General features: G+C 45.5%; 1 protein-coding gene across 1 annotated transcript in view; it reads left to right on the top strand.

Annotated features, from left to right (window-relative positions):
• Positions 1 to 24041, top strand: part of LOC146861504 (uncharacterized) — a 105081-nt gene that overhangs the window by 41930 nt on the left and 39110 nt on the right. The window contains exons 3-4 of the mRNA XM_085646247.1: positions 13171 to 13232; positions 15861 to 15968. Coding sequence (XP_085502373.1) covers positions 13171 to 13232; positions 15861 to 15968 — 170 coding nt within the window. The remainder of the gene's footprint in view (positions 1 to 13170; positions 13233 to 15860; positions 15969 to 24041) is intronic.

The following is a 24041-nucleotide window of genomic DNA, read 5'->3' on the forward strand; positions in this document are numbered from 1 at the left end:
CAGAGAAGGGAGGAGATTACCCGAAGGGTTTTCCCTCTCGGTATATTTATCATTTAAGTCCTGATAACGTCCCATTAGTGAGGATTAACGACGTTGGTGATAGAATTATTCCCAACGCGGACTGCAGACCAGCACTGATCTTGGCTGCGCACGAGGGGTTGGCGTCAGCCCACGCCGGTGTGTCGGCTACAATATCTCTGCTACAACAACGTTACTGGTGGTTTGGTTTATATAAACAAGCGCGCGCTTATGTTCTTGATTGTGACATTTGCCAACAGATTAAACCTTCTACTGTTGCGCGCCCACCACAGACACAGCTGTACATTTCTAATAAGCCATTTGGTTGTGTTTATTTAGATCACTGCGGTCCTTTTTCTTCTGATACTGCGTACAAGTACATCTTGGTTGCAGTGGATTCGTGCACACGTTTTCTATGGGTATGGCCACAAAGGAGTGCTGACTCGCGGACTGTCATCAGGGATTTGCGTGTCTTTGTGGGAACTTTTGCGTGTGGTACCTTCCATTCTGATCAGGGCCCTGCGTTCGCCTCTAAGGCTTACAAGGAGGCTATGAAAAATTTGGGGGTCCTTGTCAAATTTTCGTCTCCCTACCGACCTGAGGGTAATAGTGTGGTGGAGCGAATGAACCGTGACTTAAAGCAATCATTGACAGCACGTGTTTTAGGCACGGGCCGGAACTGGCTAGCCCATTTGTATAACGTCCAACGTGCACTAAATAATCTCCCTAGAAGGTCTCTGGGTGGGCGGACCCCGTACATGATGCTCTTCGGAATCAGAATGTTTGTTCCAGACCTTGATGGTCTAGACATTGCGGCGTCGACCGCACCCTTTGACGTAGATGATCACTGTGCTGTTTTGCAGACTCTACAAGAAGCCAGAGACTCTCTTTCGAAAGAACATTTGCCCTCCACGTCTGAAACTGAGGTTCAGATTCCGGTAGTCGGCTGGCTACCCCAAGTTGGAGATCTGGTCCGTGAGAAGGTGGAGAACAAGAAGGAGTTCGGCCCCTCTTATCGTGCACCAGTTCCAGTGCTTGGAGTGCAGGGTACAAGAACAGTCATTTTACCTCCACTTCCTGGTCGCAAAGAAAACAGGTACATCTCTATTGACAATGTCAAACTTCAGCGAGTGGCCGATCCTTCTTAGTATGACTCCGGCAGTTTCATGCCAGACGATGCAAAGACATTCAATGTTGGTTCCTGCTTCTAACACCTTGTCTGATGTTGCCATCGAGATGCATTCAGTTACTGATCCCTTGCTGATACCACCTGCTGGTGGTTTGCCCGAAGAGACTGAGTATGCTTATCCTACACGTGGACCTTCGCCTGTTTTACAATCTACAGCACTTGGCCAGTCCCGTTTTTCCTTTGACACTAACTTTTTGCCCTCAACTCCCCCATCAAACATTGCTGTTTTTGTGAGCTGGTTTAAGAAACATTTTTTGATAGCCCCTTGGACATACATCTGGTTGATGCTTTTTGGTATTTTTTTGTTTATGTCCATTGGATTTGTTGTAGTTTTCTTCCGTTTGGTGGATGGCCATTATCTCAAAGAGAGATCGACAATTAGACTTATCAATGGAACTTTGGCCCCCCACTCCTCATCCCACATCATGAAAAGGGACCAGACTTTTGTGAATATTACTGCCTGGCCCGTCATGGATGGCATCGCATGGGATGCAGTTAAATTTCAAATTCATGGGCCTACAGAGGTCATTAATGTGCCTAATGTGTTTCGTGTTTCTATGGGTGATGTAGTTAAACAGAACATACGTTCTGATGATTGGGATGTACACGCCATTGAAGCACTGTTTTCAGATTTGAAATATTATGCCGCCTTTGATGCTGAGGATTTATATGAAAATGCGGCTAATTATGCGGAACAGTATTGTTTTCAACATTATGGCAATCACTTCCTGCATAAATCGAATTCGTTTAGAAATTTTGTAAATTTTACCCAGTGGGAACATTGTCCCACCCCCTCGTTTGGCAGTTCACATACATTAGTTGATAAGTTTACTTATTTTACTGATTTCGGTGTTTCAGCCCCGGCATCCTTTTATTTTAAAGTTAAGCCTGAGTCTGCCTCCAAGGTTAGACTGACACACACCAAATTGCTATATTCTAAGTCCTTTATGGATGAGTTGTCAATCAAAGGTTATGATCTATGGAAGGCTACTATTGATCTTAAGTCGGTTTGGGGTTCCAAACCGTGGCAGGTTCAGGGAACTGAAGCTTTACACCGTGCCTGTCTAGTACCAAATCATATGTTGTTTTTAAATGCAACCATCTTCCAAACCACCTGTTTCGGATTGGCCACTTCTAAAAAACTAACTTCGCCTTCTGTGCCGGATCTGGGTGCTTACCCAAATTGGAATAATCACACAGATCTGTCCCTTCCTGCTTTGCAGTTATTAGTTTTTAATTCATCTTTCAATATTTCAAAATTTAATAGTGAGGGATGGTTAATTTGGCAAAGCAGTTCTGATACCTGTCAACGTCGTTTTCTAGGACTGAAACCGGGGTATACTCAAGATCGCGTGGACCCCCGGTTTGAGTCGTCACATACAGTAACTACATACTCTGTAGGGAAATTATGTCAGTCCTGGCTGCGACATTCCACCTTGGCATCTGTCAAAGTTCATTTATCAAAGTTACATGACAAAATGGATTTGAATGATTTTGTTAAAGGTCCTGTGAGTGGCAGATCCAAGAGATGGGCGTATGCTATTTACAACGAAGTATGGAAACTGTCGCAAATTGAGGCAGCTTCAAGATTGAGATCTATTGATCAGGCTAATATGGAAAAAGTATTAGCAGTTATTGATAACAGCATTAACACTCTTTCTTCTCGCATTTATACATTAGATAATATTGTTTCTTCAATTGTGGATATTGTGCAGGATGATATGTCTGTGTTGTATCATGGTCAGAACCAGTTGCGTTCTGTTATGCAGTTTGCATGGACATTACAAACATTGAAGGCAGGGAAGGTCCCTTGGGACTATCTGAATACAACATCGTTATTTCTTCCCTTTAACCTTACTGACAAACAGCAGTTCATGTCCATGAAGGATGCTACATATTCCTTGCTCCATATTGAGAAATTGGAGCCGTTACCTTTCTCTGTAGCGGAGGTCGACTCCGCTGTGTGGCTCTTACACGGATTGATAACTCTACCGTTTGCACTTTTTAAGTTTACCTCTTGTATGAAACACTATGCTCTGGGTAGATATGAACAGCTGGGTACCGCTTTCATACATGAAGTCTGGTCCCTCCCCTTTACGTATAGATGTACGAGGGGCGGTACTGAGGTTTATCTGAAGGGTGAAGAATGTACAACGTCACCTGATCATTCTGTTGTCTGTAGGCACATTCAATTGCACGGTGCTTGTAATGTACACGCTCCGAATTTAGCCTGCGTCCTCAAAGGTATCCCGGTACCAGTGATTACGCCATCTTTCACGCTGCTTGCAAACGGTAGTTATTTAATTTTAAACAATGAAGCTTGCTGCGGGATGTTAGTAGGGATCCCGTATATAGTAACTGTAACACAGAGGGTTGTCTGCTGCAATAACGTCCTGTTTCCACCCCCGCATGGGAGGCTGGATGCTTCCATCTGGCCTTCGATTCCAACCTTGAAAGCAGAGTTCAACAAGATGAGCAGAATAAGAGCGCTATTGTCCCAAAAGGAGGTGCCATTGACTTCCTCCCGGGAAACATTTGTCCTTCACGTAGCAAATACGCGCACCGAGGTACAGGCGCTTTTGAATACTGACCTCCCCCTGCATTTTGGAGCTTTGATCCAAACAATTTTCAATGCCTCGTCCACGACTGGCCTGGCTCATTTTTTTAAACTTGTGGGCTCGGGCCTCGTGACCTCTTTCCAAACTATTTTTGGTGTGATTCCGGCATTTTGCATTCTATTTTCTCCAGCGTCTTTGGAGGTGTCCCGTTAATTCTGGCTCTAGTGGCAGGTGTGCTACTTTTACTTTTCATCTTGCGGAATGGCTGCTCTTTCTGTGCCACACGACAGCCTGTCCCGTCTGCAGCTTCTTCGTGACAGGATGCTTGATTACTATGGTGTCCTGCCGTTGGCGACTTTGAGCCTGGCATATGGATTATCCTTCCGGTATTCCTACTTCACCTGCGTGCAACCTGTCTTCCACTGCCTAGATTGTCCCTTTGAATGGCCTATGGATTTGTGCTTAACCAACATGGTGTCTCCGGACCCGGATTTTGATCGACTGATGAGGCCCTTAGTGTCTCACGAGTCTGCCTGTTCTGGTGTTCGGATTATGGCCTGCGGTGCGGCGCATGGTATCCTGGGTAATTGGGACGTCGTGAGAGCGGCATATGACTTCTTGAATATGAGTTACTTGGAAGTACACGCTGGTTGCCCTCTGATGGTGCTAGAGGCTCCGCTAATAGAAGAACACGTATGTTCCTTTTCTTTACTTAACTGGATGGCTGAAACCTTCAGTGGCCGTGCCAATGATTTTCTGCTGGAAGCAGTGGCCACATATGCTGCATATACTTTCATGGATTGAGTGAACTATCGTCCGCTGTGTTTTCCTCACGTGTCTTGAACTGTCCCTGTACGTCTGCACTTCTGCCCGGTGCGGCGTTTTTTCATTTTTTCACCCCCCACGGCACGTTTGAGGTTTTTTGTTTTTTCTTTCCATTTTTGGTTTTTTCCTGTTCGGACTTTGCCTGAACTGATCAATGTTTTTTAAATTGGATACGCCTTGTTCTGCTCTGTCGCGCTTGAACTCTGCGTTCTCTCTTTTCTTGCATACTAAGTAGTGCTTCGATCAAGGGGGCATGTAGTAAGGACTCCCTTAATACGTACATACATTGTTAAGTTAGCATAACCACGTCAGAAGTTAGAAAGCCATCTTGTTGCTTTTGCACACGACACTGCGTTCACATGTTATTGCTTAAACGAACTGCTGACTCGAGTTTTGCCTCACACGAGAGCAATCTGTTGTTACCATCCCGAGCTCTGCGAAGCGACCTTGGTCTGCACACGATGTGACAAACAGTCTGAGTTGTTAGACAATGCATGTTTTTCACTCTAGGTTGATCGACCCACTATTTAGTCATAACACACGAGCAGCTGCACATACCTGAAAGTTGGTGCTTTTAATATCACGGACATCATGTTTATTATTCAGACCGAAGACGAGCCTTCCTGCGAGAAGACTCCTGATGCTCCTGTGATGTGATTTCACTAAGCTGATCTTTGAGGTATGGGGTCCCCTATTCAAGCCTAAGAGACCTTCTGTTAGTCTAATAATAATATTAGCTTCTTAGTAAAGGGAAAGTGGTAGTATCCACTGTCATAACATGATCACCCCTTTTATATTCTATGGAATTGTAACTATGTTGATGGTTTTGATTTTAATCATTTGTCTGCTTGTAATAGCCAAAGTACTGCATCTTAGGACACGTGGTCTATAAAAATAAACTCTTTTTATTTTCACCGTGTCTCGGTTGATTCTTGTTGTGGACTGATGTGAGAATAATATACGAACAGGTATTTCCGATTCCCACCATTCCTGAGTATGTACTGAGTCGCTTGTTCTGGGTTGTCTTTTCATTGGGACCGCCGAGCTAAATCTCGGATAACGAATGGGACACTTATGCTAGCCGGATACTGGGTTCTGGGTTCTGAGGTGAGTTTCTGGTACACCACAACTCACTGAGGTCCTGGGGTTCTACGCATAGTTCTGTGTATAAGCAGAATCCCTGCAACAGGATAAAGATATATTTTGATTACCACCTAATTCCAATCATACATATTTTTTATGCTGCTTTTTGCCTGTTTTGCACACAGCACTTCTTCGACTTTTGTACTGTTTTGTATATAGTAATGATTGCAGGAATTAACCCCTTCGATGCTCATGACGGAGCGGTTCCGTCATGAGCATCAGTTGGGCTGTGCTTATGACGGAACCGCTCCGTCATGAGCACAGCCCCTGGGGGAAGCGCTGGCGCTCCCCCCTGGGGCATCGATCTTTCCCCCACAGAGGGGGATGGCATCGCCACCCCCGAGCCCCCCCCCACGCTTCCGCATGACATCAGATCTTTGTGATAAAGGTACACATTTCTTTACTTACTTGGTTTGCACATTGTTGGTTGTTGTTGACTTGTTTGTGCAGTCTTCTATCTTAGTAAGTATAATGGCTAGCCGCAGGATTACTGCTCAGCAGGTTGTTGGTTTGCTTTTTGAGTCTTCCTCTGACCATGGTTCAGAGACTGACAATGCATCTGAGGCAGAGGAGGCAGGGGATGATTCTGGCAGTGAGTTTTCTCTCCATATGGAGTCATCGGAAGATGAAGATACTCTTAGTGCGGATGAAGTGCCTGTGTTAGAGGAGGAGACTGATGTGCCGATAGTGCGGCAAGAGGTATCTGGGCTGCAGCCTGGGGCTGCAAGGCTTCCCGTTGGTGTAGTGCGGCAAGAGGCTTCTGGGCTGCAGCCTGCGGCTGCAAGGCTTCCCGTTGGTGTAGTGCGGCAAGAGGCATCTGGGCTGTAGGCTGGGGCTGCAAGGCTTCCCTTTGAAAGTGATGACCTCTGGGTTGCCCCTGGCATGGTGCAGCCGGCATTGCCTGACTTTACTGGTGTTCCAGGGTGTAGAGTGAATACTGAAAACATTTTTCCGAGAAATTTTTTTTCAGTTGTTTATGGACGATGTGTTTTTTGCAGAGATTGTTGAGCAGACTAATTTGTATGACGAACAGGTTTTGAGGGACAACAGTGCCAGTCTTAAGCCACACTCTAGAGCTACCCGGTGGACTCCCACAAATCTTGCAGAGATGAAGAAGTTCTTGGGTTTAACTTTTTTGATGGGCTTGCTAAGGAAGCCATCAATGTCTTCATATTGGTCTACTAGTCCCTTGATGGCAACTGCTAGTTTTCCGGCAGTCATGAGTCGTGACAGGTATTTGCTTCTGCTTCGGATGATGCATTTTGTTGATAATGGTTTAGCGTTGCCACGAGATCACCCTGAGTGTGACCGTCTTTTTAAGATTAGGCCTGTCCTTGATCACTTTGTTGATCGATTTTCTGAGATCTATGCTCCTGGGAAAGAAATTGCAGTGGATGAGTCTTTGGTGTTGTTCAAGGGCCACTTGGTTTTTAGGCAATTCATTCCTAGTAAGAGGGCACGCTATGGAATTAAGCTGTATATGCTGTGTGACAGTAGGACTGGATATGTCTCTAATTTTAGGGTGTACACCGGTAAGGAATCCAGGATTAACCCCCCTGGTTGTCCGTCCACTTTTGGAGTGACTGAGAAAATTGTTTGGGAACTTGGTAGAGGATTTTTTAACAAAGGCCACCATTTATATGTAGATAACTTCTACACTGGTGTGTGGTTGTTCAGGGAATTGGCCAAAGTGGACACTGTTGCTTGTGGCACAATCCGCTCTAACCGTAAAGGTTTCCCGAAATAACTTGTTTGTCAAAAGCTTGTGCAGGGACAGTGCAGTGCGTTGTGTTGCGAGGAGCTTCTTGCTGTGAAGATTTCAGACAGGAGAGATGTCTACATGCTGACTACCATCCATGATGAAAGCACTGCACCCGTGACTGTTTGGGGTCAGGTCGCTGAAGCGCGCAAACCTGTGTGCATTTTAGACTATAATAGGCACATGGGTGGTGTTGACAGAGTAGATCAGAGGTTGGAACCTTACGCTGCTCTTCGTAAGGCTTACATTTGGTACAAGAAGTTGGCTATCCATCTTTTCCACTTGGCAACCTTTAATGCTTTTGTTGTGTTCCAGAATTCTTGCCCTGAGTCAAAGATGATTTTTGCTAAGTTTCAGGAGTCTGTAATAGGCAGCCTTGTTGTAGTGGAACAGGCAAGTGTTCCTAGAGTTGGAGTGGTGGAGGATGTTGCTAGATTGAGAGATCGCCACTTTCCTGATCACATTCCTCCCACACCCTCAAAAGATTTTCCCAGTAGGAGATGTAGAGTCTGTTGGCGAAGAGGTACGCGGAAGGAGATTCATATGTACTGCCTCGATTGTCCTTCTAAACCTGGGCTGTGTGTCCCTGCTTGTTTTAGAGCGTACCACACGCAAAATAATTTTTGGGAGCATTCATGATTTGTAAAGTGAACTGCCTGGTCTGTATTCTTTGGAAAATTTGATTCTGTTTCAAGGTTGGCGTTAGTGCAATGTATTTAGTTTCTGATTTTGTGTTTGTAGATTTGTATCTATTTGCGATTTGTTTGTGTTTTTATTTTTGTCTAAAAAAATCCTAAATGTGATGGCGGTGTGTGTAGGCTGGCACTTGGCTGTTGGTGTGTGTGGACTGGCACTTGGCTGTTGGTGTGTGTGGACTGGCACTTGGTTGGCGATGTGCGTGGAATGGTGCTTGGCTGGCGGTGTGTGTGGACTGTTACTTGGCTGGCGGTGTGCGTGGACTGGAGGTGTGCGTTGACTGGCGCTTGGCTGGTGGTGTGCGTGGACTGGCGCTTGGCTGGTGGTGTCCGTGGACTGGAGCTTGGCTGGCGGTGTGCGTGGATGGCGATTGGCTGCCAGTGTGCCTGGACTGGCGATTGGCTGGCGGTGGGCCTGGACTGGCACTTGGCTAGCGGTGTGCGTGGACTGGTGTTTGGCTAGCGGTGTGCGTGGACTGGCGCTCGGCTAGCGGTGTGCGTGGACTGGCGCTCGGCTGGCTGTGTGTGAGTAGTGACTTGCTGCTGGTCACTACACACACTGCTAGCTGAGTGCCACTCCACGCAATCCATCAGCTTGTGTAGTTGCTGTGTCAGGAATGTGGGCGTGTGAAAGTGATGGGCCCTTGAATGGCGCTGTGTGCTGGTGTGAGTTTTGTTATGTGATGGGCCCGCGGCTGGCGGTGTAAATGGTTTTGTATGTCTCACACGTATGAAAGGTGTATGAATGGCCTGTAAAGAGGTTGGTGCCTTGTCGTGGCTTTACAGCTCACGAGCTGTGAGTCAATGGTTCAGTTTCTCGCCCTTTCAATTATTAACAGTGCATTTCATTTTTGTGAAATCACTTGCTAATACAATTGTATATACTGAACCATCACTCACCCTCGTGCCAAATCCAACCAGTATGTGTGTGTGCTTGAGGATTAGATGGCTGTGCAGTAATATTTGTCTTTCTGAAGCAGGGTGTACCTTGTCCCTTTTTGTGAATTTTGTAATGTGTTGCTTTTATGCCTAGTTGTGCGAATGGTCTTGTGTGTATCACGTATGAAAGGTGTGTGAATGGCCTGTAAAGTGGTTGGTACCTTGACGTGGCTTTACAGCTCATGAGCTGCGAGTCATTGGTTTGGTTTTTTGCGCATTTAATTATTGACAGTGCATTTCATTTTTGGGAAATCTCTTGTTAATAAAATTTAATACACTGAACCATGACTCGCCCTTATGCCAAATCCAACCAGTATGTGTGTGTGTTTGAGGAATAGATGGTTGTGCAGGAATCCTTGTCTTTAGTTTCTCTGCCAAGGTGTACTTTCCATGTAAGAATAACCCACCAACTGTAGATATTGTCGTAAACCCATGGGAGTTCATGGTGATGTCTATCTTGTGAATTCAAAACGTTTTTTTTATCCCCAATGTCCTGCAAACCTCAAAATGTCTGTCACATTTTCATTGCAAAATTGTTCCAAAATTCTCACGCTGTAGAAACAAACAATTAATTATGTCTAAACAATCTGGTTTTGCAAGGGGTGTCACCTGGGATTTTGGCCCGGTTCTCAGCGGCCATCTTGGGAAACCTACCAAACCCATACATTTCTGCAAACTAGACATCCGGGGACTTCCAGGGAGGTATGGCTTGCGCGGATCCCCCAACGTTTCCTTACCCAGAATCCCCTGCAAACCTCAATTTTAGCTGACAAAAATCACTTTTTTCACACATTTTGGTTTGTTCTTAGGCTCTAGAGCAGCTCTGCTGACCTGGTTCTCTGGCTCTAAAGCAGCTCTGCTGACCTGGTTCTCTGGCTCTAAAGCAGCTCTGCTGACCTGGTTCTCTGGCTCTAGAGCAGCTCTGCTGACCTGGTTCTCTGGCTCTAAAGCAGCTCTGCTGACCTGGTTGTCTCTCTCGAAATCAGCTCTGCTGACCTGGTTCTCTGCCTCTAGAGCGGCTCTGCTGACCTGGTTCTAAGGCTCTAAAGCGGCTCTGCTGACCTGGTTCTATGGCTCTAGAGCAGCTTTGCTGACCTGGTTCTCTGGCTGTAAAGCAGCTCTGCTGACCTGGTTTTCTCCCTCTAAAGCAGCTCTGCTGACCTGGTTCTATGGCTCTAGAGCAGCTTTGCTGACCTGGTTCTTTGGCTCTAAAGCAGTTCTGCTGACCTGATTCTCGGCCTCTAGAGCAGCTCTGCTGACCTGGGTCTCTGGCTCTAGAGCAGCTCTGCTAACCTGGGTCTCTGGTTCCAGAGCAGCCTTGCTGACCTGCTTCTTAGGCTCTAGAGCAGCTTTGCTGACCTGGTTCTCTGGCTCTACAATGGCTCTGCTGACCTGGTTTCTCTGGCTCTACAGCAGTTCTGCTGACCTGGTTCTCTGTACTCACGATGCATGCACCCGACTTCGCGAAAATATATTTAAAAATAATATACGTTTATTATAAGTACAAATGTATTATTTTTATGAATATCTTAGATAATCTCTTGCCCTAATATGTATATTAAAGAGACATACATATCATTTTGGAACATAACATTTTTTTCCGGGAGTCGCGCACCCAGCGTGCCCCAGCACGTATATGACGTCACACGGGACCAGCCACCGCGCAAGCATCTCGTACCGTAATGCGCATGTGTCGCAAATGCGCGGGAGCAGTAGTGGCGGTCTGGTCGCATACCAATCGCGCACATGACGTAATATTAAGTGAATATAATGTAACTGAAAAACACGCAGCCGTCGCACACCGTACGTGGATCCTACACAACTTTTCTAAAATGGCGGCTAGAATCCGCGCACCTATCGTGATGTGCACGCTTTGAGTGCGCGACTCCGAAATTATTTTTTAAAAAGAAAATATAAATATATTAAAATAAAAAATGAAGGCAAAAAAAGTAATCAATATTTCAGTTTGAATTAAACACATTTTTTTTTGCAAGTTTCAGAAAAATATATAATGTTATTTAATGAATAAAATATTTATAAATTAACAGTTAAAAAAACTGTAGAAAATCAGTACAAAAAAATAGGTATAACTACTGTCACACTTGAAAATTTGCATTTAAAAAACCTTAGAAATTCACTGAAAAAACCATAGGTTTCAGAGACGTTTTAGTTAGAAATTAGCATTTAAAAAAGCTTTGAAATTCACTGAAAAAACCATAGGTTTCAGAGACGTTATAGTTAGAAATTAACATTTAAAAAACCTTAGAAATTCACAGAAAAAAACATAGGTTTCAGGGGTGTTATTGTTAGCTGGCCATTTAACTTGTACTAAACCATAGAAATTCCTCCGTTATAGTTAGTTCTGCTAACTATAACTCGCACGCCTGCAATGCACTGCTGATGATGTCACATATTGCATCATTCATGACATGGTCAGTGACATCACTGATGACATCACTGATGACATCACTGAATTTCAAAGGTTTTTTAAATGCTAATTTGTTTAATTTTTAATGTGACAGTAGTTATACCTATTTTTGTACTGATTTTCTACAGTTTTTTACTGTTTATTTATAAATATTTTATTCATTAAATAACATATATTCTGAAAATTGCAATAAAATTTGTTTTTAATTCATTTTAATTCATGTGAATTATCACCTTTGGAACTAAAAAAAGTGTGTTTAGAGTCATTTTCCTTCCAAAATTGGTCAAAAGAGAAGCTTCTGAGTAGGAGGAAAAGTTTGTAAAATTGGCAATTTTTGTCACTGTGAGGCTTTAAAAAGTGGTTATTCAACATGAGGCACAATCCAATTGACAATGTGAATCATTTTTTCGACAGTCGAAAAAATCTATTTTCTGATGAAAAACGATGAATCCGGACCTGTTGAACTATCTCCAGATGGTCATAAATGGTAATATTTTAATGTTTAATCGTTTGACTGTAAATGGCTATTGCATGTGAATTATCACTTTGGGAACTAAAATAAGTGTGTTTAGAGTCATTTTCCTTCCTGAAATTAGTTGAATAGAAGCTTCTGAGTAGGAGGAAAAGTCTGTAAAAATAGCAATTTCTGTCACTGTGAGGCTTTAAAAAGTGGTTATTCAACATAAGGCACAATCCAATTGACATTTTGAATCATTTTTTCTACAGTCCATAAAATCTATTTTCTGATGAAAAACGATGACCTTGGACGTGTTGAACTTTCTCCAAATGGCCAGAAATGGTCATTTTTTAATGTTTAATCTTTGAGTGTGTTTAGAGTCATTTTCCTGCCCGAAATTAGTTGAAATAGATCATTTGGAGTAGGAGGAAAAGTCTGTAAAAATGGCAATTTTAGTCACTGTGAGGCTTTAAAAAGTGGTTATTTAACATGAGGCACAATCCAATTGGCAATTTGAATCATTTTTTCCTCAGTCCAAAAAAACAATTTTCTGATGAAACAACGATGACCCCAGACCTGTCGAACATTCTCCAGATGGTCAGAAATGGTAATATTTTAATGTTTAATCATTTGACTGTAAATGACTATTGCATGTGAATTATCACTTTTTGAATTAAAATAAGTGTGTTGAGAGGCATTTTCCTGCCCGAAATTGGTCAAAATACAAGCTTCTGAGTAGAAGGAAAAGTCTGTAAAAATGGCAATTTTGGTCACTGTGAGGCTACAAATAGTGGTTTTTCAACATGACATGATCCACTTGACATTTTCAATCATTTTTTGTACAGTCTAAAAAATCAATTTTCTGATGAAAAACAAAGCACCCCGGACCTGTCTTACTTTCGCCACATGGTCAGTAATGGTGATTTTTGAATGTTTTATATTTTGACTGTAAATGACTGATGAATGTGAATTATCACTTTTGCAATTAAAATAATTGTGTTTAGAGTCAGTTTTCTGTCCGAAATCTGTCAAAATTGAATCTTCTGAGTAGGATGTATAGTCTGTAAAAATGAAAATTTTTGGCACTGTGAGGCTTTAAAAAGTGGTAATTCAACATATGGTATAATCCAATTGACATTTTGTATCATTTTTTGTGCAGTCCAAAAATCAAGTTCTTGATGAAAAACGATGACCCTGGACCTGCCGAACTTTCTCCAGATGGTCAGTAATGGTGATTTTTTTAATGTTTCATGTTTTGACTGTAAATGAGAATTATCACATTTTGCACTAAAATAAGTGTTGTCATTTTCCTGCCCGAAATCAGTCAAAAGGTGGAGAAGTGTAGCTCACTGGTTAGAGGAGGCATACCCTGAAGCAGAGATCAGGCCCGGGACCTGGGTTCGATTCCCGACGCGGCAGGGTCCAGAACCCAATTGTCCACGGACTCGATAATTCTCGTTTCGGTGCCCACTCTAAGCATGAGTTCACACTATGCAGCTCTGGGCAACAAGCCTGCTTAATCTCCACAACGGCCCCCCGCGGCGGGATGCCTGGCTTTCACCTTGGGGATGCCCAGTACGGGTTATCTTACAGGGAAAAACCAGGACGGGTTCCCAATGCAAGCGCCAAGATGCCCGTAGGGTGATAGTTGCGCTCTATAAGTACTCCAATCAATCAATCAATCAAAATAGAATCTTCTGAGTAGGATGTATAGTCTGTAAAAATGACAATTTTGGCCACTGTGAGGCTTTAAAAAGTGGTTATTCAACATGAGGCATGATCAAATTGAAATTTTGAATCATTTTTTGTACAGCCCAACCCTGGGCGAAGTTGGCATAGTCGCGCTTCGCAGAATTCTGCGAAGCTGCAGAATTCCTCCGTGAGCTACGCAAATTTCCTTGAGCGCGCGGAGTTGCTTGATCCCGTCCGTTCGCTATGCATTTTTCCCATTTGGGAACGCGTATTACATGATTGGGGATGCTTCTTGCGTGCTTGGGGTGAAATATCGCCTGAACTTCACTACGCGGTCGCCAATTGGCGCGGTCATCTTCTTTTTCACTTTTTGCTATGGTTCTGGGCCTGTTTTTTATCCTCCCCATATCTTTTCAATCCTTTGCTTCTCTAAACTTTTTTTGCTCTTTTTTTAATGTATTATCTAACCCTCTATTCCTGATTGTATAATTTCCGTTTTTTTACTTTTGTTTTTTTCACTCTTTTTCTATTACTTGCTTTATTAATTTCTTTTACTTACTTTCTTAGTTTCTACCTTTTCTTTTCTGCCCCCGCCTACCCAGAACCATGGCAAAGGGCCAGTGGAAGAAGACTGGGAGGGTTCGGAGTGAGAGCCGCGACTGCCTTCCTTGCGGAAAGTGGTGCCCACATGGGCTGCAGGCACGGGCCTTACTTAGTGAGGCAGAGGTGGCCGCACTGTGTTTATTCATCCAGCGCCGCCTCCCCTTAACCCTGGCAGCAGGCGGCAGGCCTGGGTCTGGGTACAGGCTCCGGGAGCATCACCGGCGGTGGGCAAGGGTGCGTCGGGCAGTGTTTCGCTGCTCTGGGGTCTGGCGCACACACAATCAATTGATGCACCAGTGGTTGGATATTCTGTACCGGGAGCAAGACCTGCTGGACCTGCTAGGTGTTGAAGACCTGGGGCTTGGTGAGTAGCTATTTAATATTACTATTTCGTGTTCTTCTGTTATGACTTTTATTTATTGCGATTGCGAATATTATTTTTTTCGCAAAAACCTAACCTGCTGCTGCAGTGCTTACATGCAGGGAACGGTAACCTATGTTCAAACATTTTATATTATGTGATTGCTACTTCCAGACAGTTGCTCGGCCGCTACTAACTAATCATCGTACTTGTTTAACGGAACCACTCCGTCATGAGCCACGGTTGCGCTGTGCTCATGACGGAGTGGTTCCGTCATGCTACGGCCGTTGGCGGCCGCTCCGCCCACGCGGCGCTAATTCCCCGCCTGTGCGGGCGATTAGCGCAGTGGGCGGAGACGTGACGGAACCACTCCGTCATGAGCACAGCTCAACCGTGGCTCGTGACGGAGCGGTTCCGTCACGAGCACCGCGCTGCCCCCAACGTACCCCCCACCCCCCCCCAGCGCCGCGGCGGAATTCCTGCCGCGGCGAAGGGGTTAAAACTTGGGCTGGTTATGTAAGAGAGGTTAGAAAATTTGTTAGGTAGGTATTTAATCCACATAGGAAAGACTCCAGTCCTTTCCTCTGTCCTGTCAGGCTGCCCTGTCTCCTCCTGTCACTAAGATAGTGGTATTAGTTAGTATTGTTTGCTAATTGAGCGGCCTGCTTTGTGACTCGTGAGTGAGGCGTCCTCATGCTCTCACATGACTTAAGTCCTACTCCTAGTAGAACTTTTTGTAGTTATAGTGAGTGAATAATAGCAACTGAACCAACCTATTTGCTTTATGCTGCAATTATGCATGCGTCCATCTATGCATTAGGAAGCATAAATGCAGACTTAGTAATTGGTCCGTCAAAGGGGGTTGTTGGAATTGAGACTGAGACTGTCTGAGAGATGATTGGGAATGAGATCTAAACTTAGAAGCAAAATGCAAATACATTTTTTTGCGATTCATTCCAAAGTCAGGAGTAGGCAGGCTAGGCATGTTTAGGATTCAGGAATCGGGATTGAACTGTGGAATAATAGTGATCGTATGGTACTCGACTGCAATAGTCGACTACTAATAGTCGAATAAGTTGATCTGATTGATTTAGCATAGGTCAATCTTATTGCAATTGCCGTTTCCTATCTAAAAAATTTTTTAGGGCAATTATATTTAACACAAATCATTTTTTGTCTTGTTACATGATCAGCACCCAGGGACAAGAAGAAGACTGGGGCAGCTGGCAGTACGGCGGGAGCTGGAGGGGCCTCCCAGGAACAGCATGAAGCAGCCTCAGATGGCTCTGCTGCTGACCCCAGTAAGTCCTCCTGGTATTGTAATATATTAATATTTTCCTAACTTTTACCACTCTATTATTTCCATTTCCTAATTTTAACTATTCCCAAATCCTCTTCAATCTATCTGCATCTAAATTCTTGTTTATTGCTCCACTGTTACTAAGTACTACTACTAGCATTGTTTCTTCTAGTGTCTGTTTTTATTTGTTCATCAAATCAAACTGCATCTGACTAACCTCTGCTCTGACCGTATTAGACAGTCTGTCTGTAGCTTGCTTTCTTCTGGGTTTCACTGAGCTTTCTGTTCGGGGGAGCGTTCTAGGAGCAACTTAACTTGAGGTGGGGTGCACAGAAATGCTCATACTAAATTGAAGGAAACAAATGTGTGAGTCATGGAAACTAAGCCAACAGGTTTAACAAATGTATTTAGAAGGCGCAGCTTCTACAAAAAGGCATTAAAATACAAAATAAAGTGACCTCACATTCACAGAGAGCCACACTTATCAGAAGGCACTTTTATATGACTTTCAATAGGACTCAGAAGGCTTTGAAATAGTTAGAAGAAAGACACTTAGAAGTGCTACATAAGGTGTGCAGATTAAAACCATTTGTAGATGCAATATGAAAAACATAATTTAGGTCAAGGGAAATGTTCTCAGAATGCAAAACACATTTAGTTTAAAATGCTGAAAATACACACATGTGAACATAAGAGAAAACAGCCATACAATTGCAATGTAAATTTTGAATCCTAAAAATAAGAGAGCATCAGTTTAAAAATAATGCAGCAGATATGAAAATATATAGAAAATATATATTATAATATACACATAACAAGTAAATGAAAAATAAATATATCTTAATGATATCAAGAGCTCTTGGGGAAAACCCTCATAGTCTGTCACCTACAGACAGACAGGGAGGTAGTCCGACAAGAACCCCGTGGGCTTTCCTTTTATACCTTTTAATGCTGGGATCTGAAGCAAAAGTGCCTACTGCAACGTCAGTCCCACCTATGTCAATTACGCCCATGGGTCGCACATTTATCACAAGTGTCGTATTTATCCTACTAAATGTGGAACATAGACTAGGTGAAAGGTTATGTTCCAATTTTGTGATGAAAAAACAATGACCCCCGGACCTGTCGAACCTTCTCCAGATGGTCAGAAATGGAAATATTTTAAAGTTTAATCTTTTGACTGTAAATGACTATTGTATGTGAATGAACACTATTGGAACTAAAATACGTGTGTTTAGAGTCATTTTCCTGCCCGAAATTGGTCGAAATAGAAGCTTCTGAGTAGGAGGAAAAGTCTGTAAAAATGGCAATTTTGGTCACTGTGAGGCTTTAAAAAGTGGTTATTCAACATGCGGGACAATCCAATTGACATTTTAAATAATTGTTTTCTACAGTCCAAAAAAATAAATTTTCTGATAAAGAATGACCTGTCGAACTTTCTCCAGATGGTCAGAAATGGGAATATTTAATGTTTTGACTATAAATGACTATTGCAAGTGAATTATCCCTTTTGGAACTAAAATAAGTGTGATTTGAGTCATTTTCCGGCCCGTAATTGGTCGAAATAGAAGATTTTGAATAGGAGGAAAAGTCTGTAAAAATATAATTTTGGTCACTGTGAGGCTTTAAAAAGTGGTTATTCAACATGCGGGACAATCCGATTGACAATTTGAATCATTTTTTCTACGGTCCAAAAAAATCAATTTTCTGATGAAAAAAGATGACCCCGGACCTGTCGAACTTTCTCCAGATGGTCAGAAATGGTCATTTTTTAATGTTTAATCTTTTGACTGTAAATGACCATTGCATGAGAATTATCACTATTGGAACTAATATAAGCGTGTTTAGAGTCATTTTCCTGCCTGAAATTTGTTGAAATAGAAGCTTCTGAGTAGCAGGAAAAGTGTTTAAAAATGACAATTTTGGTCACTGTGAGGCTTTAAAAAGTGGTTATTCAACATGAGGCACATTCCAATTGACAATTTGAATAATTTTTTTGACAGTCCCAAAAAATCAATTTTCTGATGAAAAATGATGACCTCGGACCTATTGAACTTTCTGCAGATGGTCAGAAAAGGTCATTTTTTAATGTTTAATCTTTTTTTTAAAATAACTTTATTAATTTCAAGCAGGTGGGATAACAGTGGAACAGACCCTGCACTGCCCGCCCTCGGCCTAACAAACCCCAATACATAGCTGAGGCAGCATATCCTGGTTTATAGCGCCAAAGGCGGCTACAGACAGTATACTAATAACAAGCAGTATCTAGTTCAGCCCCCCGTCACGACCCACCCACCATTTCCCCCTTCCCTCCCTCTTTAACCCCCCCCCCCCCCCCCTGAGATACACGTGTGTAGCTGCGCTATGGAAGTGCAGAGGTGAGGCAGCCCCTAAGCTGTATCCCTAGATTGTGGGGCGTCGGTAAGTCTAAGCAGGCGGAGGTATCTGGGTCATGTAACTTCGTTAAATTCATGCGCCAGCAGAGCCAGGATAGGACGCCAGATAGTGCGGAAGGAATCTGAAGAATGAGATAGGGTAGCGTGTATGCGTTCCATCCCGATAATGTACCACAATGTGTGTAACCACCCAGTATGGGACGGGCGAGTTTGCGTACCCCAGAGCGCTAATATGTGGTGTAGTGCTGTGCCAAGTGCTAACCCCATTTGTTTCCCCCGAATAGATTTCAGTGGAAAAGTAATGGCATTAGGCAGCCCTGACAGAGTGTAGGCAGGGAAGCGGGGTATTTCAGTTTCAAAGTAAGTATCTATATCATTAAGGACTGCTGTCCAGTACCCCGTCACCTCACTACAGTCCCAGAGGATGTGCGTCAATGTGCCCTCATCGCAACCCCTCCAACAGGTGGGTCTGCGTTAATTTTATTAAGGCGGGCCGGGGTTAGGTACCAGTAAAGGACAACTTTAACCTCTGCTTCCCTACTCGCTGTGTTTCTGGCAGTATGATTAGCTCTATAGTAGATCTGTTGCCATTACTTCGAGGAAAGACTCCTACCTAGCTCTGTCTCCCATCGGCGCTGCCCAGAAGAGCGCTCCAGGAGGGCCGGCGGACGTAACAGACCATAAAGTTCAGATATCAAGTGGCGGGCAGAGTGCTTCGATAAAAGCCATTTCTCATAGGTCGTGAGATGTCTGCTACCCAGAGGCCGCGTGTCAGGGTGCATTAACCAATGGCGGAGTTGGAAATATTGGAAGCGTTTGGGATGTTTAATGCCGTGCCAGCCAGTCAGCTCAGCAAATGGGAGGAAGCCGTCGATATCAAATAGATGCCCAGCAGACTTACAGGCTGAAGCCCGCCACTCTGGGAATGCCTGTGCATCAAGGCCGGGAGGAAAGACTGGGTTATCGAATAGGGGCGTAAGTGGCGATGGGAAGGAGGTGAGATGGTGCTGGGTCGCCACCACGTCCCAAACCCGCACCACCGATCGAGTGATAGGAGATTTGTTAAGATATGTCGGTCTATCCGAAGGCTTCAGGAATGGTACCTTCCACAAGGAAAGACCAGCCATCGCCCTGTCTTCAAATAGCCATCGTTTCTCTTGTTTAGGCCTACTCCATTCAACGAGATATTGGAGTTGCGCCGCCCTGTAGTAAGTCGGTAGGTGGGGAATCCCCAGTCCCCGTCATCTGGAGATCGGTAGGCAATCTCTCGACGCACTCGTGGGCATTTCCCTGCCCAGATAAAATGGTGTAGCTCCCGTTGGAGTGAGTGGATGTAGCGCATAGGAAGTCCCACCGGGATGGTCTGAAAAATGTATAATATTTTAGTCAAAATGGACATTTTAACCGCGGCTACGCGGCCCAACAGCGACAGAGGATGGGACCGCCATTTGCGAAGATAGCGTGTGATTAGTGAGTGGAGATGGGAATAATTTCGAGCTATTGTCTGATCCGTGGATGGGGTTAGAATGATCCCCAGGTAGGGGAGCTCAGATTGCGGTCGCACGCCCCCGAGTTCTGGAAAGTTGCTCTCGACCCAGCGGCACCCACATTGATTTCCCCACATTGTCTTTAAAACCTGATACCTTGCCAAAATCAGTTAACTCCTGTAAAAACGCTGGGACCGATCGGTTGGGAGTTTCACGGGTCGCCAAAATATAATCGGCATATAAACGGACGATGTGACGCTCCCCCCCCCCCCACCCCCCCCCCCAAGGGAATACCCGAGATGTTGGGGTTGTCCCTAATCGGTCGCGCTGGGGGCACGATATATAGCGCAAAGAGCAGAGGTGAAAGAGGACACCCCTGTCTTGTGCCCCGTCTGATATCGAATGGCTGCGAACTAATTCCATTTACCCGAATCGTCGCAGTGGGTCAGTCGTAGCAGCTCGCAACCCAGGCCCTAAAACGGTCCCCTATGCCGAAGCGCTGTAGCGTCTGAACTAAGAAGCCCCAATCCACCCTGTCAAACGCTTTCTCAGCGTCGACTGAAAGCAACAGAGCGTCCAGCCCCATATAATGGGCTTTGTCTATTAAATGCATCAACCGCTTGGTGTTATCACTGCTTTGTCTATTGGGTATAAACCCAGAGTGATCGGGTTCAATAATGCCCTGCAAGCGGGGGCCCATGCGAGCAGCCAAGATGCCAGTGAACAACTTTAGTTCGAGGTTAAGTAGGGAGATGGGGCGGTATGCCGCGCACTGAGTGGGGTCCTTCCCCGGTTTGGGGATCAGCACGATATCTGCTTCCAGCATATCCATCGGGATAGAACCTGGGCCCTCGAAGGAGTTACACAAGCAAGTTAAAATCGGGGCTATAGGCTGGCAGAAGGCTTTGTAAAACCCGCCGAAAACCCATCCGGCCCCGGGCACTTCAGGGGTTTGAGGCAAGAGATCGCACTAATGACTTCCTCGACCCTGATTGGCGCATCTAACGCTGCAGCGCCAGACGGGTTTAAAGCAGTTACCGCTGCCTGGTTGAGGTACGCTTCCCCCGAGCCATCGACTGGAAGTCCCTACTATACAGAGTGGCGTAGAATGCACGGAGAGTATCCGCGATTTGTTCATTGCTTTCAACCCGCTCACCGGCCAGAGTGCGAAGGGCCTCGATTTTAGACCGCTGAGCCCTAGCTCGGAGTTTGCTCGCAAGAAGCCTCCCCGTCTTGTCCCCCTGACGTAGTATGAGTGTTTGAGTCGTAGAGCGGCATATTCCGCCCTATTCAAATCCAGGCTAGCCAGTTGGGCTCGAGCTGCTTTCAGCTGCCGGAGGGTGTTAAAAAGTGACTCAAGGAATGCCCTGGTGATGGGCACCTCCCCCTCTTCCTGTCGAGGGGACTGCGTCTGAGGGGACGGGGTAGGGCTTCTCCCACCTCCAGCAGCTGCCCTTTTGGTGAGCATGTCTTTTAAAGAACGGTATCCTTTCTTCCGCATGTTGGCCATGCTAGCGCCACTGGTAAAGAGGCCGAGGGAAGGCATAGGGGTCGCAGCCGTGATCCCACGTGCAGGGTCCGCCTAGACACCCCCTACAGAGTGTCGGAAAGGTCAAGATCCGCTGCCCCCACAGGTCACTGACTAGCCTCAGGACAATGGGTGGACCGCCGGAGGGGCAGGAGTTGGGCCCCAGCAAGGGCGAGGACGGAGGCTCAGACAAGCTGGGGGCACCCCACGACTAATACTGGGGCATACAGCACGACGAAGAACCCCTGCCCAGGTGAGGTACAATGCCAACAGGACCGTGGTTACCGCTGGAGAATCTCCCAACCGGGGCGTCACCCTCCGGTACTCCAATGCCAGGGCAGCAGACCCAGATCTCAAGGCTCGCGGGTGGTGCCTATTGTAAAAGCCCCACACCCGTAGGGGAGCTCCAAAAGCCTTAAGTGCATGACAGGGGAGCACGTACCAGGAGTCTATCAAGGATGATGTCCCCCGGCCTAGGTCCTACCCAGGCCGAGACCAAGGCACTCCGCAGGCTGTGCCTCCAGGCGTGGAGAGGCGGGAGCGGGCAGGGCAGTGGGCTGAACACCGTAGCAGGGACAACGTGCCTCATGCTGCCCCGACAAGGACCCCTCCTAGCAGGTGTCTGGAGTAATGACAGGCAGCACGTGCCCTCAATATGCCCACCGCCCCAATGCAGGAGCTTCCCCCCCAGTTACCGTGGAGGTGGGATGGAGGCTGTCGGAAAGTCCAAAAGTCTGGGCTACTTCCCCAGGTCGGGGAAGGCACGCAGCACACCAGGGCAGCAAGGCACTGTAGTCTTGGGACGGTCAGACTCTGCTGGACAACCAAAAGCTGGGGCGAGCAAGACGGGGCCCCTCCACACGCCCCCAGCTCTCACCAAGGTGGGCAGTAACAACACAGGCCCTTGCAGTCTCTACTCCGCCCAGGGTAGCGCCGCTGCCGAATCAGCCCACACTTCTGCTCCAACTGATGGCACGGGCCGATTCTCACAGGCTCCGGGGCCGGAGGGAGCTCAAAGGAATCTCAGATTCACGCCGCTAGGCCCGGGAGCTCCGCTGGTCCACCGCCGTACGATGACACCATCCTCGAGGCGCAGGTCCTCGCTCCCAGTCTCTACGCTGGAGCCTGTGTGATGCAACGTGCTGTCAGGGCGCCCGGCACTGCCTCTCAAAGCCAGGCCGCCGGCTGACCGGGGAAGCACACACCCATGCGGCTAGGCCCCAAAGACGCGGCCTCGATTTTCATGCCGCCGGGTCCACTGCAGCGATAGCTGGGCGCGGCGCTGCTCGCACACCTCCGCCTCTCTCTTCGGCGCCGGAGGTGCTCACCGCCTACGCAGCACCGCGGCGCGTGCCCCACGCCTCCAGAACCGGATCACACTCTGCGTGAAAGGACACCCGCCGCCGACCCCGACAACAATCACTCTGGCGCCAAATCCCCACCAGAGCAGTGCGCGGGATACCGCACTCGGATGATGCCGCCAACTCTCTGACGTCGCACCACTGCTTTACTGGTCGGCGGACCGCCACTGAATGCCAAGATTAGGGGGCGATCTGTGCCAGGGAGCCGGGGAAGAAGGGCCGCGGCAGGGAGCCTCAATAAACCGCGTCCGATCAGGCCGCCATCTTAGCCATGCCCCAATGTTTAATCTTTTGACTGAAAATGACTATTGCATGTGAATTTTCAATTTTGGAACTAAAATAAGTGTGTTTAAAATCATTTTCCTGCCCGAAATTTGGTCGAAAGGGAAGCTTCTGAGTAGGAGGAAATGTCTGTAAAAATGGCAATTTTGGTCACTGTGAGGCTTTAAAAAGAGGTTATTAAACATGAGGCACTATCCAATTGACATTTTAAATCATTTTTTTCAAATTCCAAAAAATCGATTTTCTGCTGAAACAACGATGACCCCAGACCTGTCGAACTTTCTCCAGATGGTCAGAAATGGTAATATTTTAATGTTTAATCTTTTGACTGTAATTGACTAATGCATGAGAATTATCACTATTGGGACTAAAATAAGTGTTTAGTGTCATTTTCCAGCCCAAAATTGTCCAACATATAAGCTTCTGAATAGGAGGAAATGTCTGTAAAAATTGCAATTTTGGTCACTGTGAGGAATTAAAAAGTGGTTATTAAACATGAGGCACAATCCAATTGACATTTTTAATAATTTTTCCACAGTCCAAAAAAATCAATTTTCTGATGAATAACGCTGACCCCGGACCTGTCAAACTTTCTCCAGATGGTCAGAAATCGTAATATTTTAATGTTTAATCTTCTGACTGTAAATGACTATTGCATGTGAATTATCACTTTTGGAACTAAAATAAGTGTGCTTAGAGTCATTTTCCTGCCCGAAATTGGTTGAAAGAAAAGCTTCTGAGTATGAGGAAAAGTCTGTAAAAATGGCAATTTTGGTCACTGTGAGGCTTTCAAAAGTGGTTATTCAACATGAGGCACAATCCAATTGACAAGTTGAATCTTTTTTTCTAAAGTCCAAAAATTCAATTTTCTGATGATAAAACGATGACCCCGGACCTTTAAAACTTTCTCCAGATGGTCAGTAATGCTCATTTTTTAATGTTTAACCTTTTGACTGTGAATGACTATTGCATGTGAATTATCACTTTTGAAACTAAAATAAGTGTGTTTTATAGTCATTC

The sequence above is a fragment of the Triturus cristatus genome, chromosome 3_1 (assembly GCF_964204655.1).
Source record: "Triturus cristatus chromosome 3_1, aTriCri1.1, whole genome shotgun sequence".
NCBI lineage: Eukaryota > Metazoa > Chordata > Amphibia > Caudata > Salamandridae > Triturus > Triturus cristatus.